Here is a 21,515-nt window from a genome sequence, read left to right as displayed (position 1 = left end):
TGGTGGTGGTGGTGGGGACTGAAGTAGCCACTGTGGAGAAAGGCCCAGAAAGGTAACACAAAGGATTGACAAAAGAAAGGCTCCTGAGTGAACAGACCATGGATGTGTGGTGGCATCAAAACAGTTTTTCAGTGATTTTCTTCAGCAATCCTGCCCACACAGGGCACAGAATGCATGCCAATGAGAGGGTACAACAGCTCAAGCTCTGTCATTTACTAGCTGTGTGACATAGGGTAAGTTTATTGACATCTCCAAGCTTCAGTTTCCTCATCTGTAAAATGAGAATAATAATAGTACCTATACTTTGTAGGATTATTTTGAGTACTAAGAGCATTAATATATCTTAAAAGCTCCAGGAAAGTGCCCAGTACCTGCCAGTGACTATACTGTACATAAGAACTGCTACGGGCCCCACAGGCTATTGAAATATGAGGACCTATGTGAAGAAAGGCTTCAGGGCCGGGGATTTAGTTCAGTGGTTCTGTTCCCTGCCTCGCAAGCTCAAGATCCCAAGTTTGATCCCTGGTACCAAAAAAAAAAAGGAGATTGAAGAAAGGCTTCAGTATAATTGCCATCACTTATATACATTGATACTTCCTCATAATACACATCAAGTTTGAGGTAGTATCTGCACCCAGGACCATCCTCCACAGCCCAAAACAGAGTATTAATCATTATCAACTTAGGCCCTGGTTCTGCTTATTACCCTCTCCCCTGATCCATCACCTGCTGCTATCTGTAACAATACAAACTGTATTAGAAATTTCAAGTTCTATTATACCAGCTTTGGGGAGAAAATGTCTGTTTGAGGCCCTGGAAGTCCCATAATGGCAGTGGGCGACAACCAGATCCCAGACGGATGTGGTTGTGTTTGAAGACACGATTCTTACTTTCACAGTTTTAGTTCAGAATTTAACTGAAAAACTCAAGCCTTACCTGTGAGAAGCGCTGGGCTGCTGTTTTCCTGTGCATCCTCTGTATTCTGGGCTGAATTCTTTTTCTCTGGAATCAGCTGCTTACAAAATTTAGAAGTCCAAGTGAGTTTTGCAGAAGCATAAATGAGCCCTATTGAGACAGGAATATGCCTGCTGCCTTCACTGATCTCACGGATCTCACAGTGTCTCTCTCCACTTAGAACTCCCTCTTGCTCCTGGTTCATGAATCCCCTACTCAGCCTCCAGCCTTTAGGGCTTCCTTCTTATGTGGCCCCTTCAGGGTTTCCTTCTGTGGCCTCTTCTGCAGCTCAGTCTAGCCACTCTGAACATATCCTCACTTCTCTGAAATCCAGATGGTTCCCTATTGTCTCCTTGGAATCTGAAGTATGCTCTCCATGGCTCTGTTCATCATTTTTATGTTAATATGTCTATTATCTATATCTTAAATGCCTTGGAAGATAATGTTCATCATACCTCTGTCCCTTTACAGATAGCTGTGTCTTACACAGGGTAAGTGATTACCAAGGGGCTGACATAGTCAAACATAGGAAGCCATAGGGCACATTCTGTAGTCATGCGTAGTCTTTCAAAACCTTGCCACACTGGTTGGTCCAATTAGGGCAGGAAAACAGAGGTATGGACTGAGACCAGAACTCAATCCTCCCATTTTTCTTTACAAGAATACCAATATAAGCCAGGCATGGCAGCACAAGCCTGTAATCTTAATATATAAGAGATTGAGGCAGAAGGATTCTAAGTTCAAGCTCAGCCTGGGCAATTTAGTGATTTAGCAAGGCCCTGTCTCAAAACAAAATGAGAAAAGGGCTGGGGATGTTGCTCAGTGCAAAGGCCTTGGGTTGAATCCCCAGTACTGAGGGAAAAAAAATACAAACATTAGAAATATACATCCTCTTCATAAAAATTAAAAACTTGCTTCAGAGGAAACTATGAAGAAAGTCAGTAAACCACAAGAATGAAAAAATATTTGCAAATCATATCTGATAAAGTACTTTTTTATTGAGAGTAAATAACTCATAACTCAATAATAAAGTAACAACCCATTTAAAAATAAACAAAAGATGTGAAGATATTCCTCCAACAAAGATATAAATTGCCAATAAGCACATGAAAAGATTCTCAACGTCATTATTCATTAGGGGAATGCAAATTAAAACACTATGAAAAGCCAAGTGTGGTGGCGCACACCTGTAATCCCAGCATTCCGGAGGCTGAGGCAGGAGGATCATTGGGAATTCGAGGCCACCCTGAACTATATAGTGAGACCCTGTCTCAAAAAAAAAAAAAAAATCACTGAATCCACTAGGATTGCAATAATAATAGTGAAAATAAAAACAGCCTTTGATCAGGATATGAAGAAACTGGAGCACCAGTATAGTGCTAACAGGAACATAAAATGGTGCCAAAACTTTGGAAAGTGATTTAGAAATTCCTTAAGAAGTTAAACTGGCTGTGGGTATAGGTCAAGTAGAGGATGAGCTTAGCATTTGTGGCGCTCTGAGTTAAACACAGTGTTATTAATATGATCTAGCAGTTCTCCTAGATATAATGGGTGATCAAAATATACAGTAAATGTTAAAATTTTTAAAAATTTATTTCAGTAAAAGACACATTGCCATTAATTTCCTCAAAATATTTCCCCTCACTTCACACATTTATTCCAATGTTCTTGCCACTTCCTTACTGTTTTGAAGGATACATCTGGTGGTTTTAAGTATAGTCACTGTATTGTGCAACCATCACTACAAATTCCAGAGTATCTGCAAGCCCTCTTTTGTGTCTCTACAAGGTGTAATAAAAAATACCATAAATACTGCTGTTGACTACCATCCAATGGAAAGGCTCATCTACTTTATTCACTAGATCTGGCACTGTGCAACTTCTAGCTTCCAAAACAGTAAATTTTAGTGTATGAGAATTATATCACAATTAAAAAGATATACTGTTTACTAAAACAAGTTTCAATTTCTAAGTAATTGCATTCCAAGGAACATGGACAGGGCAAATATGGCCCTAAAAGTATGAAAAAAGACACAGCATTGCTAGATGTGGTAATGCACATCTATAATCTAGCTACTCTGGAGGCTGGAGCAGGAAGACTGTAAGTTCTGGGGCAGGTGTAGCAATTTAGCAAGATCATGTCTCAAAAATGATGGAAGATATAGCTGAGTGGTAGAGTGCCCCTGAGTGCAATCTTAGTACTTCAAAAGACAAAAACAGATGGGGGCAGGGCACAGGAAAAGAGGGAGGCAGGAAGGTAAGAAGGTGGGCAAGCAAAAAGAAGGAAAAATGATATTGAGAAATTTTACAAATTTTTTTTTCTTTGAGAAAAAGTTTTTGTTTTACTCCATTCATTCTAGTCTTGTAAATCTTATAGATATATAAATTTTTCTCCTTTGTGAAATTGGTCATACCAACTGCCCACATGAGCCCTATGAGAACCTTACCTATCCATTCATCATCTAAGCCCTAGAAGAGGCCCTGTCCTTGGGATACATTTCCTTGGATTTAACATTTATTCCTAAGGAATAACCCCTAAGGAAACAATGTCTTTCCTCAGAAAACTGCCTACTGTTTACCTCTCCTACTCATTCGGGATTTAAGTTCTCTGTCCCCACACACATCTGTACACTAAGCTCTGGAGTACTATCTTGTCTACTCCTTCCTTGTCCACTGTCTGTTCTGATACCCAGGTATTAAATTTCGGACCTCTTTCCTTCAATATACTCTATAACACTCTAAATATATTCTCTCATTTCTTGCATTTCCACAAACTATACAATAGCTATAGGTGATTTTATTCTGTGTTATGCAAAGAGGGTCAGCTAGTCTAACTTTCCTTTAGAAATGGAAACAGGGACTGGCCCAGGGGTAAAAGAATTTGACCTACCATCCTTGATCGTGTAGTTTGCAGCTAAAGCCACTGGGTGCCACTCTTGTGCCACTAACAAATTAGTTATCATTAAGTGGCCATTACTGATGATCTTCAGTGGAACATGGGATTTACCTGATGCTCTGGCTCACTCTTCTTCCCTGGGCTTGCCACTCAGTCTTTTTTTTAAACCAGTAACATAGTCATTTATTTCATTATCAAGTATTATACATTGTATATAATTGTACGTGCTATACTTTGCCACTCAGTCTTACGTGGTCACAATGTTACTAGGATTTGGAGCCAGGAAATCTCAGTACAAACCTTAGCCTTGCCATTTACTAGTAGTTTTGTAACCAGTTTCCTTATCTGCAAGATGGGAAAACTATGACAACTTATAATATCTTTATGGAGATTAAAGTCGAAATTTTGGCACAGATTAGATATAGTAAATGCTTCTTTCTTCCAAGACCTATGACTACTGGCAAGATCTTGAGTTCACTAGCCATCATCTGCCAGGTTAATTGGGTTATGAAAGGTCTAAGGCTGTAAGCCATCACTATAGCCAAAGAATAGGGTAAAGAGGTCAGATCTTTTTTTTTTTTTTTTTTGAGATCTCACTAGAATACAGAGAGGTTCAAGTAAAAGCGATTCAGAAGCTGAAACACTTCTAGATTCTGAGGAGTCTCTCCGCCCATATGACCTAGGTCCTTTGACAGTGGCACATGCTTCATCCTGAAGGTGTGGATGGTTGTGGTGAAATGAATTGTGCCCTTCTCCAAGTGATCTTTCCGAGCTGGGACTATAGGTGAGCACCAACGCCCAATAGTAAAGTCTTATTTCAGGTGAGTGTGAAATGGCATCTCATTGTGCTTTTTATTTGAATTTTCAAAATGACTAATTATGTTTAGCATCTTTTTTCCTTTAAGTACCAAAGATTGGTCCCATGGCCTCACACATGCTCGGTAAGCACTTCCTATGTTCATGTAGCTCAGTAGTAGAGTGCCTGCCTAGCACTTGTGAGGTGCTGAGTTCAATCCCTGTTACCTGGAGAGAAAAAAAATTGAGACAGGGTTTTGCTGAGCTGCCAAGGCAGACCTGGAACTTGAGATCCTCTTGACCTAGGCTTCCAAGTGGTTGGGATTACAGGCATGCACCACTATGCCCAGTTCTGGGCATCTTTCTTACGTGATTATTTGCCATTTGTATATCTGAACCTTCTCTTATGAAGTGTGTTCAAATATTTTGTTCATTTAAAAAATTAGTTGTTTTGATCCCCAGTACAAAAAAAAATTTTTCTTAATTAGTTGTTATTGAGTTTTGAAAATTCTCTACATAGTCTGGAAAATGCAAAGGGTTTTAACTAAAAATTCAATTGAATAGATATAGAGCTATCCGATATAGAGGAGTATTTCTTCTTAGTGAACTTTGGTATTTCATCTAAGTTGCTCAGTGTACTGCCACAGAGTTGCTCATAGTATCACTTGATAATTAATTTGTTTAATATCTCATGCCACCTAATTTCTGATGGTGATGATTTGTACCCTCTCTTTTTTTGGCACCGGGGATCGAACTCTGGTCCTTACACTTGCAAGGCAGGCAGCAGAACCAGAGCTAAATCCCTGGCCTGTACCCTCTCTTTTTATTCTTGTTAGTCTAGCTACACGTTTATAAATTTTATTAATCTTCTCAATCACTATTTAGTTTCATTGTTTTTCTCTATTTTTTATGGCCAATAGTGTTTGTTTTATGAAATTGGGTGTGCTTCTCGGGAACTAGCACAAAGAATCAACAACTGGGATCTCATCTTATTAAAAAGCTTCTGCACTGCAAGAGAAACCACCAACAGAGCTAAGAGACAACCTACAATGTGGGAAAAAAATTTTACCACCTGTTCCTCAGACAAAGGTCTACTATCTAGAATCTATAAAGAACTAAAAAAAATCAGACCCCCCAAATATAAAGACCCAATTAAAAAATGGGCATCTGAAATGAACACACATTTCTCAGACAAAGAAGTAAAACCAGCAAATAAACATGAAAAAATGTTCAACATCACTGGTCATTCGAGAGATACAGATAAAAACAACACTGAGACTCCACCTCACCCCAGAAAGAATGGCTGCTATCAAGAAATCAACCAATAACAAACGCTGGCAGTGCTGTGGGGAGAAAGGAACCCTTCTTCATTGTTGGTGGGAGTGCTGACTGTTGCAACCACTGTGGAAATCAATATGGAGATACCTCAGACAACTAGGTCTAGAGGTCCCATTTGACCCAGCTTTTCCTCTGCTGGGTATCTTCCCAAAAGAATCATACCACCGTGATATATGTGCACCCACGTTTATAATGGCACAGTTTGTAAAGCTAAAACTTGGAAACAGCCCAAATGCCCATCAACAGGAGACTGGATAAAGAAGATGTTTTTTGTTTTTGTTTTTTATAAAATGGAGTACTACTCAGCCATAAAGAACAAAAAACTAGAGACATTTATAGCTAAATGGATGCACATTGAGGCCATACTTTTTTTTTTTTTTGGTACCAGGGATTGAACAGCAGGCGGTGAAACCACTGAGCTAAATCCCCAGCCCTGATGCCATACTCTTAAGTGAAATAAATAGGACAGACGTGTAAATACCAAATAGTTTCTCTGGTGTGAAAAACTAAAAGTCTAAGGATCAAAATGTATAACTGATATTGTGAAATACGAAGAAAAGGAGTAGGGAAAGTGGGAGGGGTAGGGGAAAGAAAAGGGAAAAGAAAAAATATGAGAAAAGGAAAAAATGGAAACAAAGTCTTTGTAAATAGGGAAGGGTCGAAGGGGTGAAGAGCAGGGGAATGGGGAAAAAATAACCAAGATACATCATATAAAGGTACAAAATCCTAATTATGAATGTTTGTATTGTATACCTAAAATGTACCAATAAACTTAATGAAAAAAATAAAATATATACTTAGAAATTTCAAGAAGAGAAATTGGGTGTGATAGTGTTGGTACATATGTGTTTATTATTGTCCTCTGTGGAACTGTTCTCTTAACCTAAATGCAGTGACTTTCTTTGCCTGTTTTCATCAGTTTTGGCTTGAAATATACTTTGCCTGAAATTAGGATAGTTACTACTTTTTTCTGGGTTCTTATTGCATGAAATATTATTTTCTATCCTTTGATTTTTAATCTGAATTTCCTTTCGGCTTAAATATATTTCTTGTATTCTGCATGTCATTGGGTTTTATTTCTTTGAATCTTTTTTTTTTTTTTTTTGTACCAGGGATCAAACTCGGGTCCTTGCGCTTGCGCAGCAGGCAGCGAAACCACTGAGCTAAATCCCTGGCCCCATGGGTTTTATTTCTTGATTCATTCTGTCAATCTGCATCTTTTGACTGGGGAATTGAGACCATTCACACTGAAAGTTATTACTGAAAGTTATTCCTGTCACTGCATTACCTCCTCACCCTCCACGCCTGGTGTATTCATTCTATTAGGGGTTTTTTGTTTGTTTTGTTTTTGTTTTGTTTTTGTTTTTAGCACTGGTAGCTTCATTGTCTCTTTGTAGGATACCCTTGAAAATTCTTTGTAGTGCTGGTTTGGTGGTCATGAATTTTTGCGGTGCTCTTTGTCATGGAAATGTATGATTTCTCCATAAATTTGGAAAGAAAGTTTTGCAGGATATGTAACTCTGGGTTGGAAATTGCTATCTTTTAGGGTTTGACACAATTCACTCCAAGCTCTCCTGGCCTTTAAAGTTTGTGTGGAGAAGTCTGCTATAATTCTACTGGGTTTATCTTTATACATGATTCATTGCTTTTCTGTAATGGCTTTTGAGGTTCTGTCCCTGTGCTGGACTTCTAGTATTTTGACTATGATGTGATGTGGAGAGGCTCTCTTCCAATCACGGCTATTTGGGTTTTTATATGCCTCACTTATCTGTATGTTTAATTCTTTCCCAATATTTGTAAAGTTTTCTATTATTTCATTTTTATGCCCTTTGTACTGTCTTCTGATTTTTCACTTATTCCAATTAATCTCAGTCTTCTTTGTGTCATCTAGCAGCTATTGAATGTAGTTTTCATGTTCTCTCTCTCTTTTTAAGAAACTGGTCTTTGAAATAATCCTTATCTTCTAATGCTGATATTTTGTTCTCACACTGGTCACTTCTGCTGCCCATACTTTCAATATAATTTGTAATTTCCTGGATTTCTGTTTGGAACCTTTTCATGGACTCTAGTTCTTTGCTAAACTGGTCATTCATGTTGTGCATCATTTTGTTTAACTCAGCTGGCTTTGGAGGGGGTGTACCAGGGATCGAACTCTGGACCTTGCACTTGTGAGGCAGGCAGCAGAACCACTGAGCTAAATCCCCGGCCCATCAGCTGGCTTTTTATTAGTGTCTTCTGTAATCTATATCTCACTGATCTGTTTTTTAATCTCTTCTGTTATCCTTTTGAATAATTTGGCTATGTGGCTTTTGCTTTCCTCCCTCTCAATGCCCCACAGATCAGCTTTTGGGGAGTTGGGAGTTCTGGGAGGCATTTTGTTGCCTTGTCTTCTCAAGTTTCTATTGTTTTTTTATTTTGTTTTGTTCTTAGGTATGTGGTTGCTTATAGTGGAAAGACTTTGTTGCCAGTATGGAGAGCTCATCAATTAGTCTGCTTTTCAGTGATGCACTTGTGGCATAGCTAACTATAGTCCTTTACCTCTGACCCAAGATCTGATCACCTCTGTTAATAGGGGAGGGGAGGATGCAGTGTAACTGGCTCAGCACCCAGTTCTCTGGGAATGGACTATAGCATTGTTAATGTCACAAAGGTAATCACAAAGGTATTGGCATACAGAGAAAACCTATTAATAGCAACAACTCTGCAACCCTGACAATATCAAGTAAATCAACAATAATAATATTGCCCAAGAAAAACTGGATATTGACATACCATAAGAACCATTAATGTATCACCCTTAACCTTAGAAAAGAAATCTACAATTATAGCATAAACCCTAAGACAAACCAAATATTGATATATAGCAACTATCTACTAAGTGTGATAACTGTATCTCCACTGATAGAAAAGAATTCAACAATAATAACATAGTTAACTATTTAAAGATTAATAAAGCTAAATGGTTTTACTATTACTAAAGATAAAGGGAGTTGGGAATGGGAGTATGCAAAAAGAAAAATTTGAAAAATTAAACAGTGGGAGATAAGAGGAGAAAAAAGTGAGACAAAGGATTGATTCTATTACAGAGTAGAAGGATATTTACAGAATTAGATGAAGGTAATAGGAAAAAGTGAAATACAAGGCAAAAGAAAAAAGGGATAAAAATAATATGGTGAATAAAAATAGATAAAAATTAAAAGAAAAAAGGAGTAAAAAAGGGAAAAAAGAAAATTAGTTCAGAAACAGAAAAAAAATGTTTTTCCTCTAATTTTTGAATGAGGGGTTTCCTTCTAGGATCTGCAGTTTTGGAGTGCACCAAGGCATGGTTTTCTCCACCCAGCCGTATAGCCTGTGAGTTTGTGAGCTGTGCCCCTTATTCCAGAGGTCCCTCTGTTTACCGCAGGCTATGGCAATGTCCATGCCAAGATATGTCCTTGCTCACACCGGTGGATAGGGAAAGCAACTAGACCTCACATATATGCTGGGGTAGGCAGCAGGGCATGGTACCATTTCTGAGCACAATTCAAGCTTAGCCTGGCTTAAAACAGAAGGCAGGGCTCATGTTCTTCCTGGCTTGAGTTTAAACTTCTCAGGTGATCTCTTTCTAGCCCACTCCCTATCTGCAGCTGTTTCCCATGGCTTTCTCTTACCCAGCCACTGTGGGAGGGTAACACTGGGAACCCTAAAGTGAAGTTGCTTTTTAGTTTTTCTGAGTCCCAGAATTAAACAATCAACCCCTTCCTGAAATGGCACTTGATCAAGCACTCTGACGATATGGCAGGTGCCCATGCCTGAATTCCTCTCCAGCTGTTGCCTGCTGTGTGGACAGAGTCCTCTCTAAGCAAAACTCCATGCTGTTTTTGCAGTTCACAAAGATCCTGGGCACCTCTCCTGTTTCTCCCTGGATCTCCCAGCTCTGGGTTCTTACCTTGCTTCTGGGGAGCCCAGTTCCCCTCTCAACAAGCTGTAAGAGCCAGGGAGAGTCCAAATTGTTTCCTTTTCTCTGCACTATGGACCATCTTTCCAACTTTACTGTAGCTTCTAGTTTTTTACTTATCAGTTCCTTCCCTATTTCTGGTGATCTGCTTCTCTTCTTTTCTTTAACAAGTTGTTACTTTCCAGTGTATAAATTCTGGATCTCAGAGAAGCTAAATTTTGCTACCAATCACCACTCCACCATTCTTTTTGATAATCTGCATTTGTTTCAATTAAAATATTCCTAATCGCCCTTTTGTTTTTGCATATTTTGCAAATATTCCTAATTGCCCTTTTGTTTTTGTTTTTGCATTTGAATTGTGTTTTGCTTATAACTGGCTCATTTATTTTCCAAATACCTTGGAATTTTCTAGGTATCTATTATTGATTTTACTTTAATAATTCTATTGTGGTCAAAAACATACTTTGTATGACTTTAAGTTTAAATTTACTGAGACATCTACTGGCTCAAAATATGATCTCTCTTGCTAAATATTCCCCATATATCTAAAAACCAGTATATTCTTTTGTGGTTGGGCAATGTTTTTGTAAACATTAATTAGGTCAACTTGATTAATAGTATTGTTCAGGATTTCTAGAGATTTCTACCTGTCCTATCAATTATTGAGAGAAGCATGTTGAAATCTCTAAATATAACTGTGGATCTATTTCTCCATACAATTCTATTAATTTTGTTTCATTTTTTTAGACAGGGTCTTACTATAACGCTGGGATTACAGGTATGTGCCATCATGTCTGGCTGTTTCACATATTTTAAAGCTCTCTTAAAAGGTACATGAAGCTGGGCATGGTGGTACATGCCTGTAATCCCAGTACTTGGGAGGCTGAGGCAAAAGGATTGCTGTGAGTTCAAGACCAGCCTGGGCTACATAGTGAGTATATGGCCAGCCTGAATTACAGAGCAAGAGCTCGTCTCAAAAAGCCTTAAAAAAAAATCAATTAATCTCTGCCTTGTAACTGGGTTGTTTAGACCACATTTATTTCATGGGATAATTTGATATTATATGTTTAAATATATCATCTTTGTAATTGTTTTCTATTTTTCTCATCTCTACTTTGTTCCTCTTTCCTCATTTTCTGCCTTCTTTTGTGTTGAGTATTTTTATAATTCCATTTTATTTCCTGGCTTATTAGTAATAACTCCTTTTTGTGCTATTTTAGCAGTTTTTAACTCACTCTACTTTCAAGTAATATTAAGTCACTCCACATGTAGTATTCTCAAAGCTCCCTGGGTTCAACACCCAGTACTACCAAAAAAAAAAGGTCAGTGGAGCTGGGGGTATAGCTCAGTGGTATATCAGTGGTATATAGAGTGCTTATCCAGCAGGTGCAAGCCCCTGGATTCATCCGCCAGCCCTACAAAAAAAAAAGTCAACCATATTTTGTTTTGTTTTGCAGTACTGAAAGATTGAACCCAGGACCTCTGTACTGAGCCATAATATCCTCACTCTTTTTTGTATATATGGGTGGTATTGAGGATTGAACTCAGGGCCTTCGCACTGAGCTGTATCCCCAGCCCCTTTTTTAAATTTTGTATTTTGAGTTGGGGTCTTGCTAAGAACTAAATTGTCTAGGATATGCTCGAACTTTCAATCCTCCTGCCTCAGCTTCCTAGAGTATGTGCCACCATGCCTAGCTTTGTGTTTTAAAAGGATTTAAATAAGAAAATGTCTTTATATTCACCATGTAGTTACCATTTCTAGTACTCTTAATTCCATTATGTAGATCCAAGTTTCTATTTGATATCACTTTTCTTCTGCTTAAAGGATTTCCTTTACATTCCTTATCTGCTGATAATGAATTTTTTCATATTTTGTATGTAAGAAAAAAAATCTTTATTTCATTTTATTTTTAAAGTTATTTTGCTGAGCAAAGAATTTTAAGTCAAGAGGTTTTTTTTCCCCAAAAATGTAATGATACTGCTCCATTTTCTTCTAATTTACACTGCTTCCAATGAGATATTTGCTATAGTCTTTAAATGTTGCTTTGTATATATAATATGGAGATATTTTCCCCCTGTGCTTTTATTTATTTATTTAGGTACCAGGGATTGAACTCGGGTCTTTGCACTTGCGCAGCAGGCGGCAAAACCACTGAGCTAAATCCCTGGCCCGCCCCCCCTGTACTTTTAAGACTTTCTCTTAACCACAAGTTTTAACTGATTTAATTATTATGTGCCTTGCTGTTATTTTATGTTCCTTGGGCCTGGAGTTCATTGAGATTCCTAGGTATAGATTCGGAGATATTTATTAGATTTGGAAAAATTTCAGCCATTCTTCAAAGATATTTTCTGATCTTCCACTCCCTCTTCTTTTTTAGATTCTCCAATTACATGTATATTAGGCTGTCTGAAATTGTACCACAGCTCACTGATACATTATCACTTATTTAGAGTCTTTGTAAACTTCTGTTTTATTTCAAACAATTTCTATTGCAACATGTTTTTCCTTAAGGGTCTAATTTAGTGTAATTTTCATCTTGGACATTGTAGTTTTCATCTTTAATGTTTGCATTGGCTCTTTTTAAATACCTTCCATATCTCTACTTAATATGTGAATATTTCTTCTAGTTTCTGGAAAAATGGAATATAGTTATAATAACTGTTTTATGGGAGGCAATGTAGTAGTTCCACCTAAAGAAAAACTCATAAAATGACAGACAGGATTTAAAGGATTTCCATTTTTCCAGTTCAGTCAAGAGTAGTAGGATTGGTTTGGGTGCTTCCACACAATGAATGAAGGAGACATCATTTATTTAAAAAGCTTATCAGTGATTGCCATAACACTGTTTAATGCTGTTACTTTTATGTAGACACTAAAGAATGATTTATTATCATATTTTAGCCCAAACTGGTGATATTCCTCTTCCACAGGCACTATGATGAACGTAACTTTCAATGTGAATAGTTTAAAATACTGCAAAAGGTAAGCCAATTGAATGCCTTAGAAGTAGTACACACTGGTGAGATGGTAAGCTTTCTTCAGTATTACTTATAGTTGCACTTGATTAAAGTTCTGTGGGGCCTGAACCTTACTTGCCTTGGCAAGCCTCCTGTGACATGGCAGCAGGGACATAATACTATGTACTATAAGGATTTTTTGATAATGAGTTTAATCCCTCATCCCCAAAAGGAATGCCAATTAAATGTAATTAAATTATTCTCACAGCTCAGTGTTCATTCTTGTTACAGTGGTACCTTGGTTCACAAACTTAATTCTTTGTTTTTGGTACCAGGGATCAAACTCGAGTCCTTGCGGTTGTGCAGCAGGAGGTGAAACCACTGAGCTAAATCCCTGGCCCAGTACTCCATTTTAGAAAAAAACACATTTTCTTTATCCAGTCTCCAGTTGATGGGCAATTGGGCTGCTTCCAAGTTTTAGCTAGTACAAATTGTGCTGCTATGAACATGGGTGCACATATATCACTGCAGTATGATTCTTTTGATTCTTTGGGGAAGATACCCAGCAGGGGAATAGCTGGGCCAATTGGGATTTCCAGTCCTAGTTCTTTGAGGTATCTCCATACTGATTTCCACAGTGATTGCACCAGTCTACACTCCCACCAGCAGTGGAGCAGAGTTCCTCTTTCCCCACAGCCCCACCAGCATTTGTTTGTTTGTTTTTATTACTTAAATTCTTTTATTGGTACATTGTAGGTATACAACACACTTACATTTCTCATTGGGAACTTGTACCTTTACATGATGCATCTTGGTTATTATTTTTTCCCCATTCCTAGCCCTCCCTTTACCCCCTCCACTCTTCCCTATTCACAAAGACTTTGTTTCCATTTTTTCCTTTTCTCATCATTTTTCCTTTCCCTTTTATCCTTTCCCCTGCCCCTCCCACTATCCCTACCCCTTCGCCTCTTTTCTTCCTATTTCACATTATCTATTATACGTTTTAGTCTTTATTTACACTTTCAGTTCCTCACACTAGAGAAACTGGTATTTATACATGTGTGTCCTATTTATTTCACTTAAGAGTATGGCCTCAATGTCCATCCATTTAGCTATAAATGTCTCTAATTTCTCATTTTTTATGGCGTAGTACTCCATTTTATTTAAAAAACCACATTTTCTTTATCCAGTCTCCAGTTGATGGGCAATTGGGCTGCTTCCAAGTTTTAGCTATTACAAATTGTACTGCTATGAACATGGGTACACATGCATCACTATGGTATGATTCTTTTAATTCTTTGGAGAAGATACCCAGCAGAGGGATACATGGGTCAAATGAGACTTCTTTGAGGTATCTCCATTCTGATTTCCACAGTGGTTGCACCAGTCTACACTACCACCAGCAGTGGAGCAGGGTTCCTCTTTTCCCACACCACCGCCAGCATTTGTTATTGGTTGATTTCATGATAGCAGCCATTCTTTCTGGGGTAAGGAGGAATCTCACCATTGTTTTCATTTGCATCTCTCGAATGACAAGTGATGTTGAACATTTTTTCATATGTTTATTTGCTATTTCTACTTCTTTGTCTGAGACATGTCTGTTCATTTCAGATGCCCATTTTTGGACTGGGTCTTTAAATTTAGGAGGTCTGATTTTTTTAAGTTCTTTATAGATTCAAGATAGTAGACCTTTGTCTGAGGAACAGCAGGTGAAGATTTTTTTCCCACAATCTGGGTTGTCTCTTCACACTGTTGGTGGCTTTCTTGCTATGCAGAAGCTTTTTAATAAGAAGAGATCCCACTTGTTGATTGTTTGTGGTAGTTCACGGGCAACTGAGGTTTTGTTCATAAAATCTTTTCCTACACCAATGTCTTCATGAGTTCTACCTAACCTCTGTTCCAGCCGGTTCAGTGTTTCTTTTTTAATATTTAGATCTTTAATCTATTTCAAATTTTACTTTAGTGCATGGTGAGAAATATAGGTCTAGTTTTAATCTTTGGCAAGCTGAAACCCAATTTTTCCAGCACCATTAAAGAGACTATCTTTGCTCCAGTGAGGGTATTTGGCTCCTTTGTCAAAGATGGGGTGGCTGAGTGTGTCTGGAGTTGTTTCTGCATCTTCTAATCTGTTTCACTGGTCCTCCGGTCTGTTTGCCAGTACCATGCTGTTTTTATCACAGTAGCTTTGTAGTATAGTTTCAAGTGGGGGGCTGTGATACCCCCTGCCATGTCTCTGTTGCCTAGAATTGCTTTTGCTGTCCTAGGTCTCTTCCTTTTTTTTTTTTTTTTTTTTTTTGGTGTTGGGGATCAAACTCGGGTCCTTGCGCTTGCGAGGCAGGTGGCAGAACAACTGAGCTAAATCCCCAGCCCATCTCTTCTTGTTCCAAATGAATTTTTTGGATTGTTTTCTCAAGGTCTGTGAAGTATGCTGCTGAAATTTCAATTGGGATTGCACTGAATCTATGTGGTAGTTTTGGACGTATGGCCATTTTCATTATGTTGATTCTTCCTACCCAGGAGCAAGTGATGTCTTTCCATTTTCTGATATCATCCTCAATCTCTCTTTTCAGAGTGCTATAGTTTTTAGAGAAGAGGTCTTTGATTTCTTTTGTTAGGTTGATTCCTAGGTATTTCAGTTTCTTGGATGCTACTGTGAAAGGAATTGTTTGCCTTATTTCTCTCTCAGTGAGTCTGTTGTTCGTGAGAGGAAAGCTATTGATTTTTGTATGTTGACCTTGTATCCAGCTACTCTACTGAATTTGATTATTAAGTCTAGAAGACCTTTGGTGGAGTTCTTCGGGTCTTCTATATAGAGTATCATGTCATGTGTAAATAAGAACAATTTGACTTCTTCATTTCCTATCTTTATTCCTTTTATGTCTTTTGCTTGTCTAATTGTTGTGGCTAATGTTTCCAAGACTACATTGAACAGGAGTGGTGATAGTGTATATCTTTGTCTTGTTCCTGATTTTAGTGTGAAGGATTTCAGGTTTTGACCATTTAGTATGACATTTACTGTTGGTTTTTCACAGTCAGCTTTTATCAGATTGAGGTAGAGACCATCTATGCCAATTTTTGTAGGGTTTTTATCATAAATGCATGTTGGATTTTATTGAATGCTTTTTCTGCATCTATTGAGATGATCATATGGTTTTTGTCCTTGGCTCTATTGATATAGTGTATACATTTATTGATTTGTGTATGTTGAACCATCCCTGCATCCCTGGGATGAATCCCACTTGGTCAGGGTGTTTGATCTTCTGCATTCTATTTGTCAGTATCTTATTAAGGATTTTTGCATATATGTTCATTAGTGAGATTGGCCTATAGTTCTCTTTTTCTCTTTCTCTGCTTTGGGGATCAAGGTGATGCTTGCTTCCAGGAATGAATTCGGGAGTATTGCTTCCCTTTCTATTTCACTGAAGAGTTTAAACAGTAGTGGCAGTAGTTCTTAAATGTCTTGTAGAATTCGGCAGTGAAGCCAATAGGACCAGGGCTTTTCTTAGTTGGTAAGTTTTTAATTACATTTTCAATTTCATTGATTAATATTGGGTTGTTTAAAATTTTTAGGTCTTCTTTGTTCAACTTTGGTAATTCATACTTATCTAGGAATCTGTCCGTTTCTTCTGTGTGTTCCATCTTATTGGCGTATAGGTTCTCAAAGTAAGTATTGATGATCCTCTGGATTTCTGCTGGGTTCATTGTAATTTCATCCTTTTCATTCCTAATTGCATGGATTTGGGCCTTTTCTTTCCTTTTTCTGATAAGGTTGGCTAAGGGTTTGTCAATTTTGTTTATTCTTTTGAAGAACCAAGTCTTGGCTTCATTGATTTTTTGTACTGTTCTTTTAGTCTCCATTGCATTGATTTCTGCTCTGATGTTTATAATTTCCTCCCTTGTATGAGCTTTGGGTTTGTCCCGCTCTTCTTTTTCTAGAAGCTTGAGGTTCAGCATCAGGTTGTTTCATTGGGCTCGCTCTGTTTTCCTAATATGAGTATTCACTGCTATGAATTTCCCTCGTAAGACTGCTTTCATTGTGTCCCATAGATTCTGATATGTTGTATTGTCATTGTCATTTAATTGTTGGAACTGTCTGATTTCTTCTTTAATTTCTTCTGTGACCCACTGGTTATTCAGAAGTGTGTTGTTCAATTTCCATGTGTTTATGAAATTCTTGTGGTTTCTTTTGCTATTGATCTCTAATTTCATCGCACTATGGTCTGATAATATACAGGGGATAACTTCAATTCCTTAGCACTTACTTAAACATGTTCTATGAGCGAGTATGTGGTCTATTTTTCACAAACTTAATTCTTTCCATGGTTCTGGTCACAAACCAAATTGTATGAGAACCAAATCAAATTCAGTGGTTAGGTTCAATGTTGACCTTATGAGGAAATTTGGTTGGTTCTTGCCCAATCCGGTTTGTGACCAGAATAATAGAATTAAGTTTGTGAATTGAGGTACCACTGTAATTGTATATTTTCTTAAGAGAAATTGCTGCTATTAATGACTTTTTGTTTTCTACTGAGTGTGTATACACAACTGAGTAAGTGTAGGAGTTTTCCCTTTATTGTGTGAGTCCTGCAAGATTAAAGATATTTTGAGGGCTGGTGGTAGGGGGTTGGTAGCTCAGTGGTAGAGTGCTTAGCATGTTCAAGGCCCTAAGTTTGACCCCAACACTGCAAAAAAAGAGATTTTAAAAAGATATTTTTAATATCAGCCAGGATAGTAATTTCTCTGTAAAAGATCATAAAAATGGAACATTGTTTTTGAGATCAAACTTCCCACCCTCACAAAAATGACTACATTGCAAAAAAAATTGTGGCATATTAAAAGTAGTAATAATAACTTTCTTTTTTTTTCTTTTTTGAGACCGAGTTCTTGTTAAATAGTTCAGCCTTGAACTCATTATGTAGCCCAGGCTGGCTTTGAATTTGCCTCAGCCTCCTAACTGCTGGGATTACACAAGTATGTCACCATACTTGGCTTGTCTTTACGAATTCTACCTGATATATCAGTTTTGGATCAGTTTTGATTATATTTTCTCATTGTGGGCTGTTTTTTCTTGCTTCTTAGAAAAGCTGTTAATTGTTTATGGGATGTCAGGTTCTATGAATATTACTTGGTGAGTACTGGATATTGCTATATTCCTATATTCTTATAAATATTTACTTCATTTGTTTGATAATGTCATTGAGTTACTTGCAATTAGTTTGATCCTTTTGGGTCTTGCTTGTGCTTTCGAGCTTTGTTAGGAAAGGACTAGTGTTCATTATAGGTTTACTTTTTCTCCACTCCTGAGATAATACTCTTAGTATTCTACCTGATGCTCCATAAACTATGATGTTTTCCTCTCTGGACAGTGGGAACAGTTACTGTTTCTAGATCTGTGTACGATGTACTTGTTGTTTCTCTAATCCTTTTGAGTGAGTCTTTACAGTGGATAGTTTCCTCACAGATATGAACTGAGTAGCATTTAAATGAATAGTAGAGAGGGAACTCTACTGCAGCTGTCCAGAATTTTCTCTCTGTCCAGCTCTCTCTTCAATCATACTATTCCTTGAAAACTTTAGCTGCCTCGGCATCTGCTATGGTTTGGAAATGGTTTGCTCCCCAGAGGTTCATATGCAAGGCTTGTTCCCCAATGTAATAGTAATGAAAGGTGCTGTGACCTTTAGGACGTAGGGCCTAGTAGGAGGTGATCTGGTTATGAGTACTTCAGTGAGACCAGCCATTAATGTTCTTATGAAGTGGGTTGAATCTCATGAAATGGGTCACGTCTCACAGGAGTAGATTAGAGCCTAGCCTTCCCCCTCAATCTTGTTTCCTCCCTCATCAGACACTGGATATAATGCCATCTGGACTTTCTAGCCACCAGAATCATGAGCTAATAAAACCTCTTTTCTTTATAAGGTATCTAGCCACAGGTATTTTGTTATAGCAACACAAGATGGATTGAGACAGCATCCCTGGAATCCCAGCTCCATCTATTCAACTTAGGGAGACTACTGGCTTTGCCTGGACTCCCTCTCCTTTTTCCATGGCCTTCATACTTTTTCTCTAGGCGATATGCCAGGGCAATCATCATTTTGTTTGATGAAGCAAAAAATTTTTTGCTTTTTATTACTTAGGAATGACCATTCTATTTGTTGCCTGATGTCCATTATCTTCAAGCCACTGTTTCATATACTGTGTCCAAAATTTCTATTTCAGGTAGGACTGCAAATCTAGTCGGTTACTCCATCTTGGCCAGAAGCCATTGGTGAAGCAGTAGCAATAATTTCAGTATTAATCTCTTTTTTAAAATCTCTTATTTAGTCATCCTATAAAAAAGTCCCGAAAAGTCAATCCTACTGATTAGAGCCAAGAAAGCCAGAGAGGTAGGCTTCAGTTACACCAGTAATACCAGCTCTACCTGTAATCTGAAGATATATAGAATTTTCTAGCTATAATCTCCCTTCCCTTGTTAAGGGAGTCTACCACAAATCCAGCTGAAGCTATTTGACCTCCTAGAGAGTAGAGACCCTAAGTAATGCAAATCTAGAGCTCCAGCATCCATAAAGGTAAACAGATGAAGATGTATTTTTTATTAGGCAACACTAATTATAATGATCCCATCATATAATCACCATTATAATAGTAGCTACACACTGAGCATTTTACATACATGATCTTATTCAGACTTCATAACAGTAACTTTAGGTATGCATCATTCTTATTTTTACTGATAAAGAAGCTGAGGTTTAGAAAGATTAAATAACTTCCACAGTAATGCCAACAACTAGTTAGTGGCAGAAACAGAATTCAAGGGATATCTTACTGTCCTCTCAACCTCTATGTAATACTTGTTTTATAAAGTTTTTCAAAACAACAGGCTTTCTTGCTGAAAGGCTAGCCTCAGACTGTTAGTGCACAGGTACCTACTCACCCTGAATTTAAGATTCTCACATATCAAAATGAAAGTCTTCCATCAAAGTACTGATTATTACTTTACACTTACTTGTTTCATTTCACATGAGCAGTGGTGAAGAAATCGGTGCTGGGTGATATCACAAAATATTTTGTGCAGTTTGGTCCCAAACTCCTGTGTGTCAGCTGCCTAAAATAGACCCAGACAGAGAAGATGCTGAGTTCCAGTACTGGAAACCAAGGGCTAAGTACTCACAGGAAGTTTAAATGGGGAAATGATGAGGTAGATGGGACATTGACATCCCCCATACTGTGCTTAGCATGTCCTTCATTTCTATAGGATCAAAAGAGGAGAAAAAAATGTCTAAGATACTTGGCAAGAGACAGGTAGTAATAGCTTCTATATCTCTTTTCATTTCTGTTACCTTAGCAAGATTCTTCAAACAAGGTCTTTTTTCTCCTAAGTCTACAGCAGATAAATATCCCAGAGATCCCTCTGTTCGTGAAGGAGTTACATAAACTGTTCTTCTGTAAAACAGATTCTGAAAAAGCTAAGGTTCCCCTGACCCACTAAGGCAGATATGAGAGCTCTTCAAACTTTTTAGGGAGAACAGGAACCAAAGAGTATAGTCTGCACCCATGGAGATGGGTTAATGGCTTTTGACACTTTAATGTCAAATTGCAGGATATTAGAAGGGAGCCAGAGTTATCACCTACTACAACATACTAATTTTATAGATGAGAAAGTTAAAATTTAAAAAGATGTGACCCACCCAAGATCTTACATGTAGAACAAAAATTAGAGTTTCTTTTCACTATTTTGTGTGACTCAGAAAGGGAAAGTTATAATAAAACATATTAGCTTATACTGCCACCTGCCTCGCAAGCACAAGGTCCTGAGTTTGATTCCCTATACAAAGAAAAAAAAAGCAAAAGCAATTCTAGGTAACAGAGACATGGCAGGGGGTATTACAACCCCCAACTTGAAACTATACTACAAAGCTACTGTGATAAAAACAGCATGGTACTGGCAAAGAAACAAACAAAAAAAACTTATTAGCTTATAAAGGTATTACAGGCTTTGACCCAGTAACTAACTCTTTTTACAGAAATTTATTCTAGGAAATAATTCAAAATAAGGAAGATATAACAAGAGGTAGTAAACGAAGTACTATTTATATCAGGAGAATGAATGTTATCAACTTAAATGTCTAACATTTGAGGAATAGTTTATTAAATTAGATTAAAACAATGCAGAGGAATATTGGTTAACCAAAACTAAATCTGAAACTGTTCAAACAGGTAAAATGTCAATTTACGTATCAAAACAGAACGCTTTAGTTATGACTATATATATAATGCACAAAAATTAAAATTATAGTGCTAAAATTTATTAGCTACTGTGTATTTAAATTTTTCTCTGTGTTATATTATCTTCTCAAGATCAAAAAGTACATAAAAATGGCTGGCACAATGGCACAGCCCTGTAATCCCAGCTACTCAGGAGGCTGAAGCAGGAGGATCACAAGTTTGAGATCAGCCTGGTAATGTAGCAAGACCTTGTCTCAAAAAAAGGGGTAGAGGGCTGGGGACTTAGCTCAGTGGTTCCACCGCCTGCCTTGCAAGTTAAGGACCCGAGTTCGATCCCCAGTACCAAAAAAAAAAAAGGGCGGGGGTGTGGGGGCACTGGGAATGTAGCTTAGAATGTCCAATGTCCTTGGTTCAA

General features: G+C 37.7%; 1 protein-coding gene across 10 annotated transcripts in view; it reads right to left on the bottom strand.

Annotated features, from left to right (window-relative positions):
- Rce1 (Ras converting CAAX endopeptidase 1) overlaps positions 1 to 21,515 on the bottom strand; it is a 91,869-nt gene that overhangs the window by 5,777 nt on the left and 64,577 nt on the right. For 9 of the 10 annotated variants that reach the window (XM_087204996.1, XM_087204998.1, XM_087204997.1 and 6 more), the window contains 2 exons: positions 19,881 to 19,979; positions 937 to 1,015 (listed from right to left, as the gene is read on the bottom strand). In XM_087204996.1, the coding sequence (XP_087061122.1) occupies positions 937 to 1,015; positions 19,881 to 19,979 (178 nt within the window). The remainder of the gene's footprint in view (positions 1 to 936; positions 1,016 to 19,880; positions 19,980 to 21,515) is intronic. The other variant, XM_087205004.1, reaches the window with a different exon arrangement.

Source organism: Heterocephalus glaber, unplaced genomic scaffold (genome assembly GCF_053883595.1).
Source record: "Heterocephalus glaber isolate CG9 unplaced genomic scaffold, H.glaber_assembly_v1.0 deba00000594, whole genome shotgun sequence".
Classification (NCBI taxonomy): domain Eukaryota; kingdom Metazoa; phylum Chordata; class Mammalia; order Rodentia; family Bathyergidae; genus Heterocephalus; species Heterocephalus glaber.
Note: the sequence above shows the minus strand (reverse complement) of the source record. Positions and strands in the feature narration are given on the sequence as shown.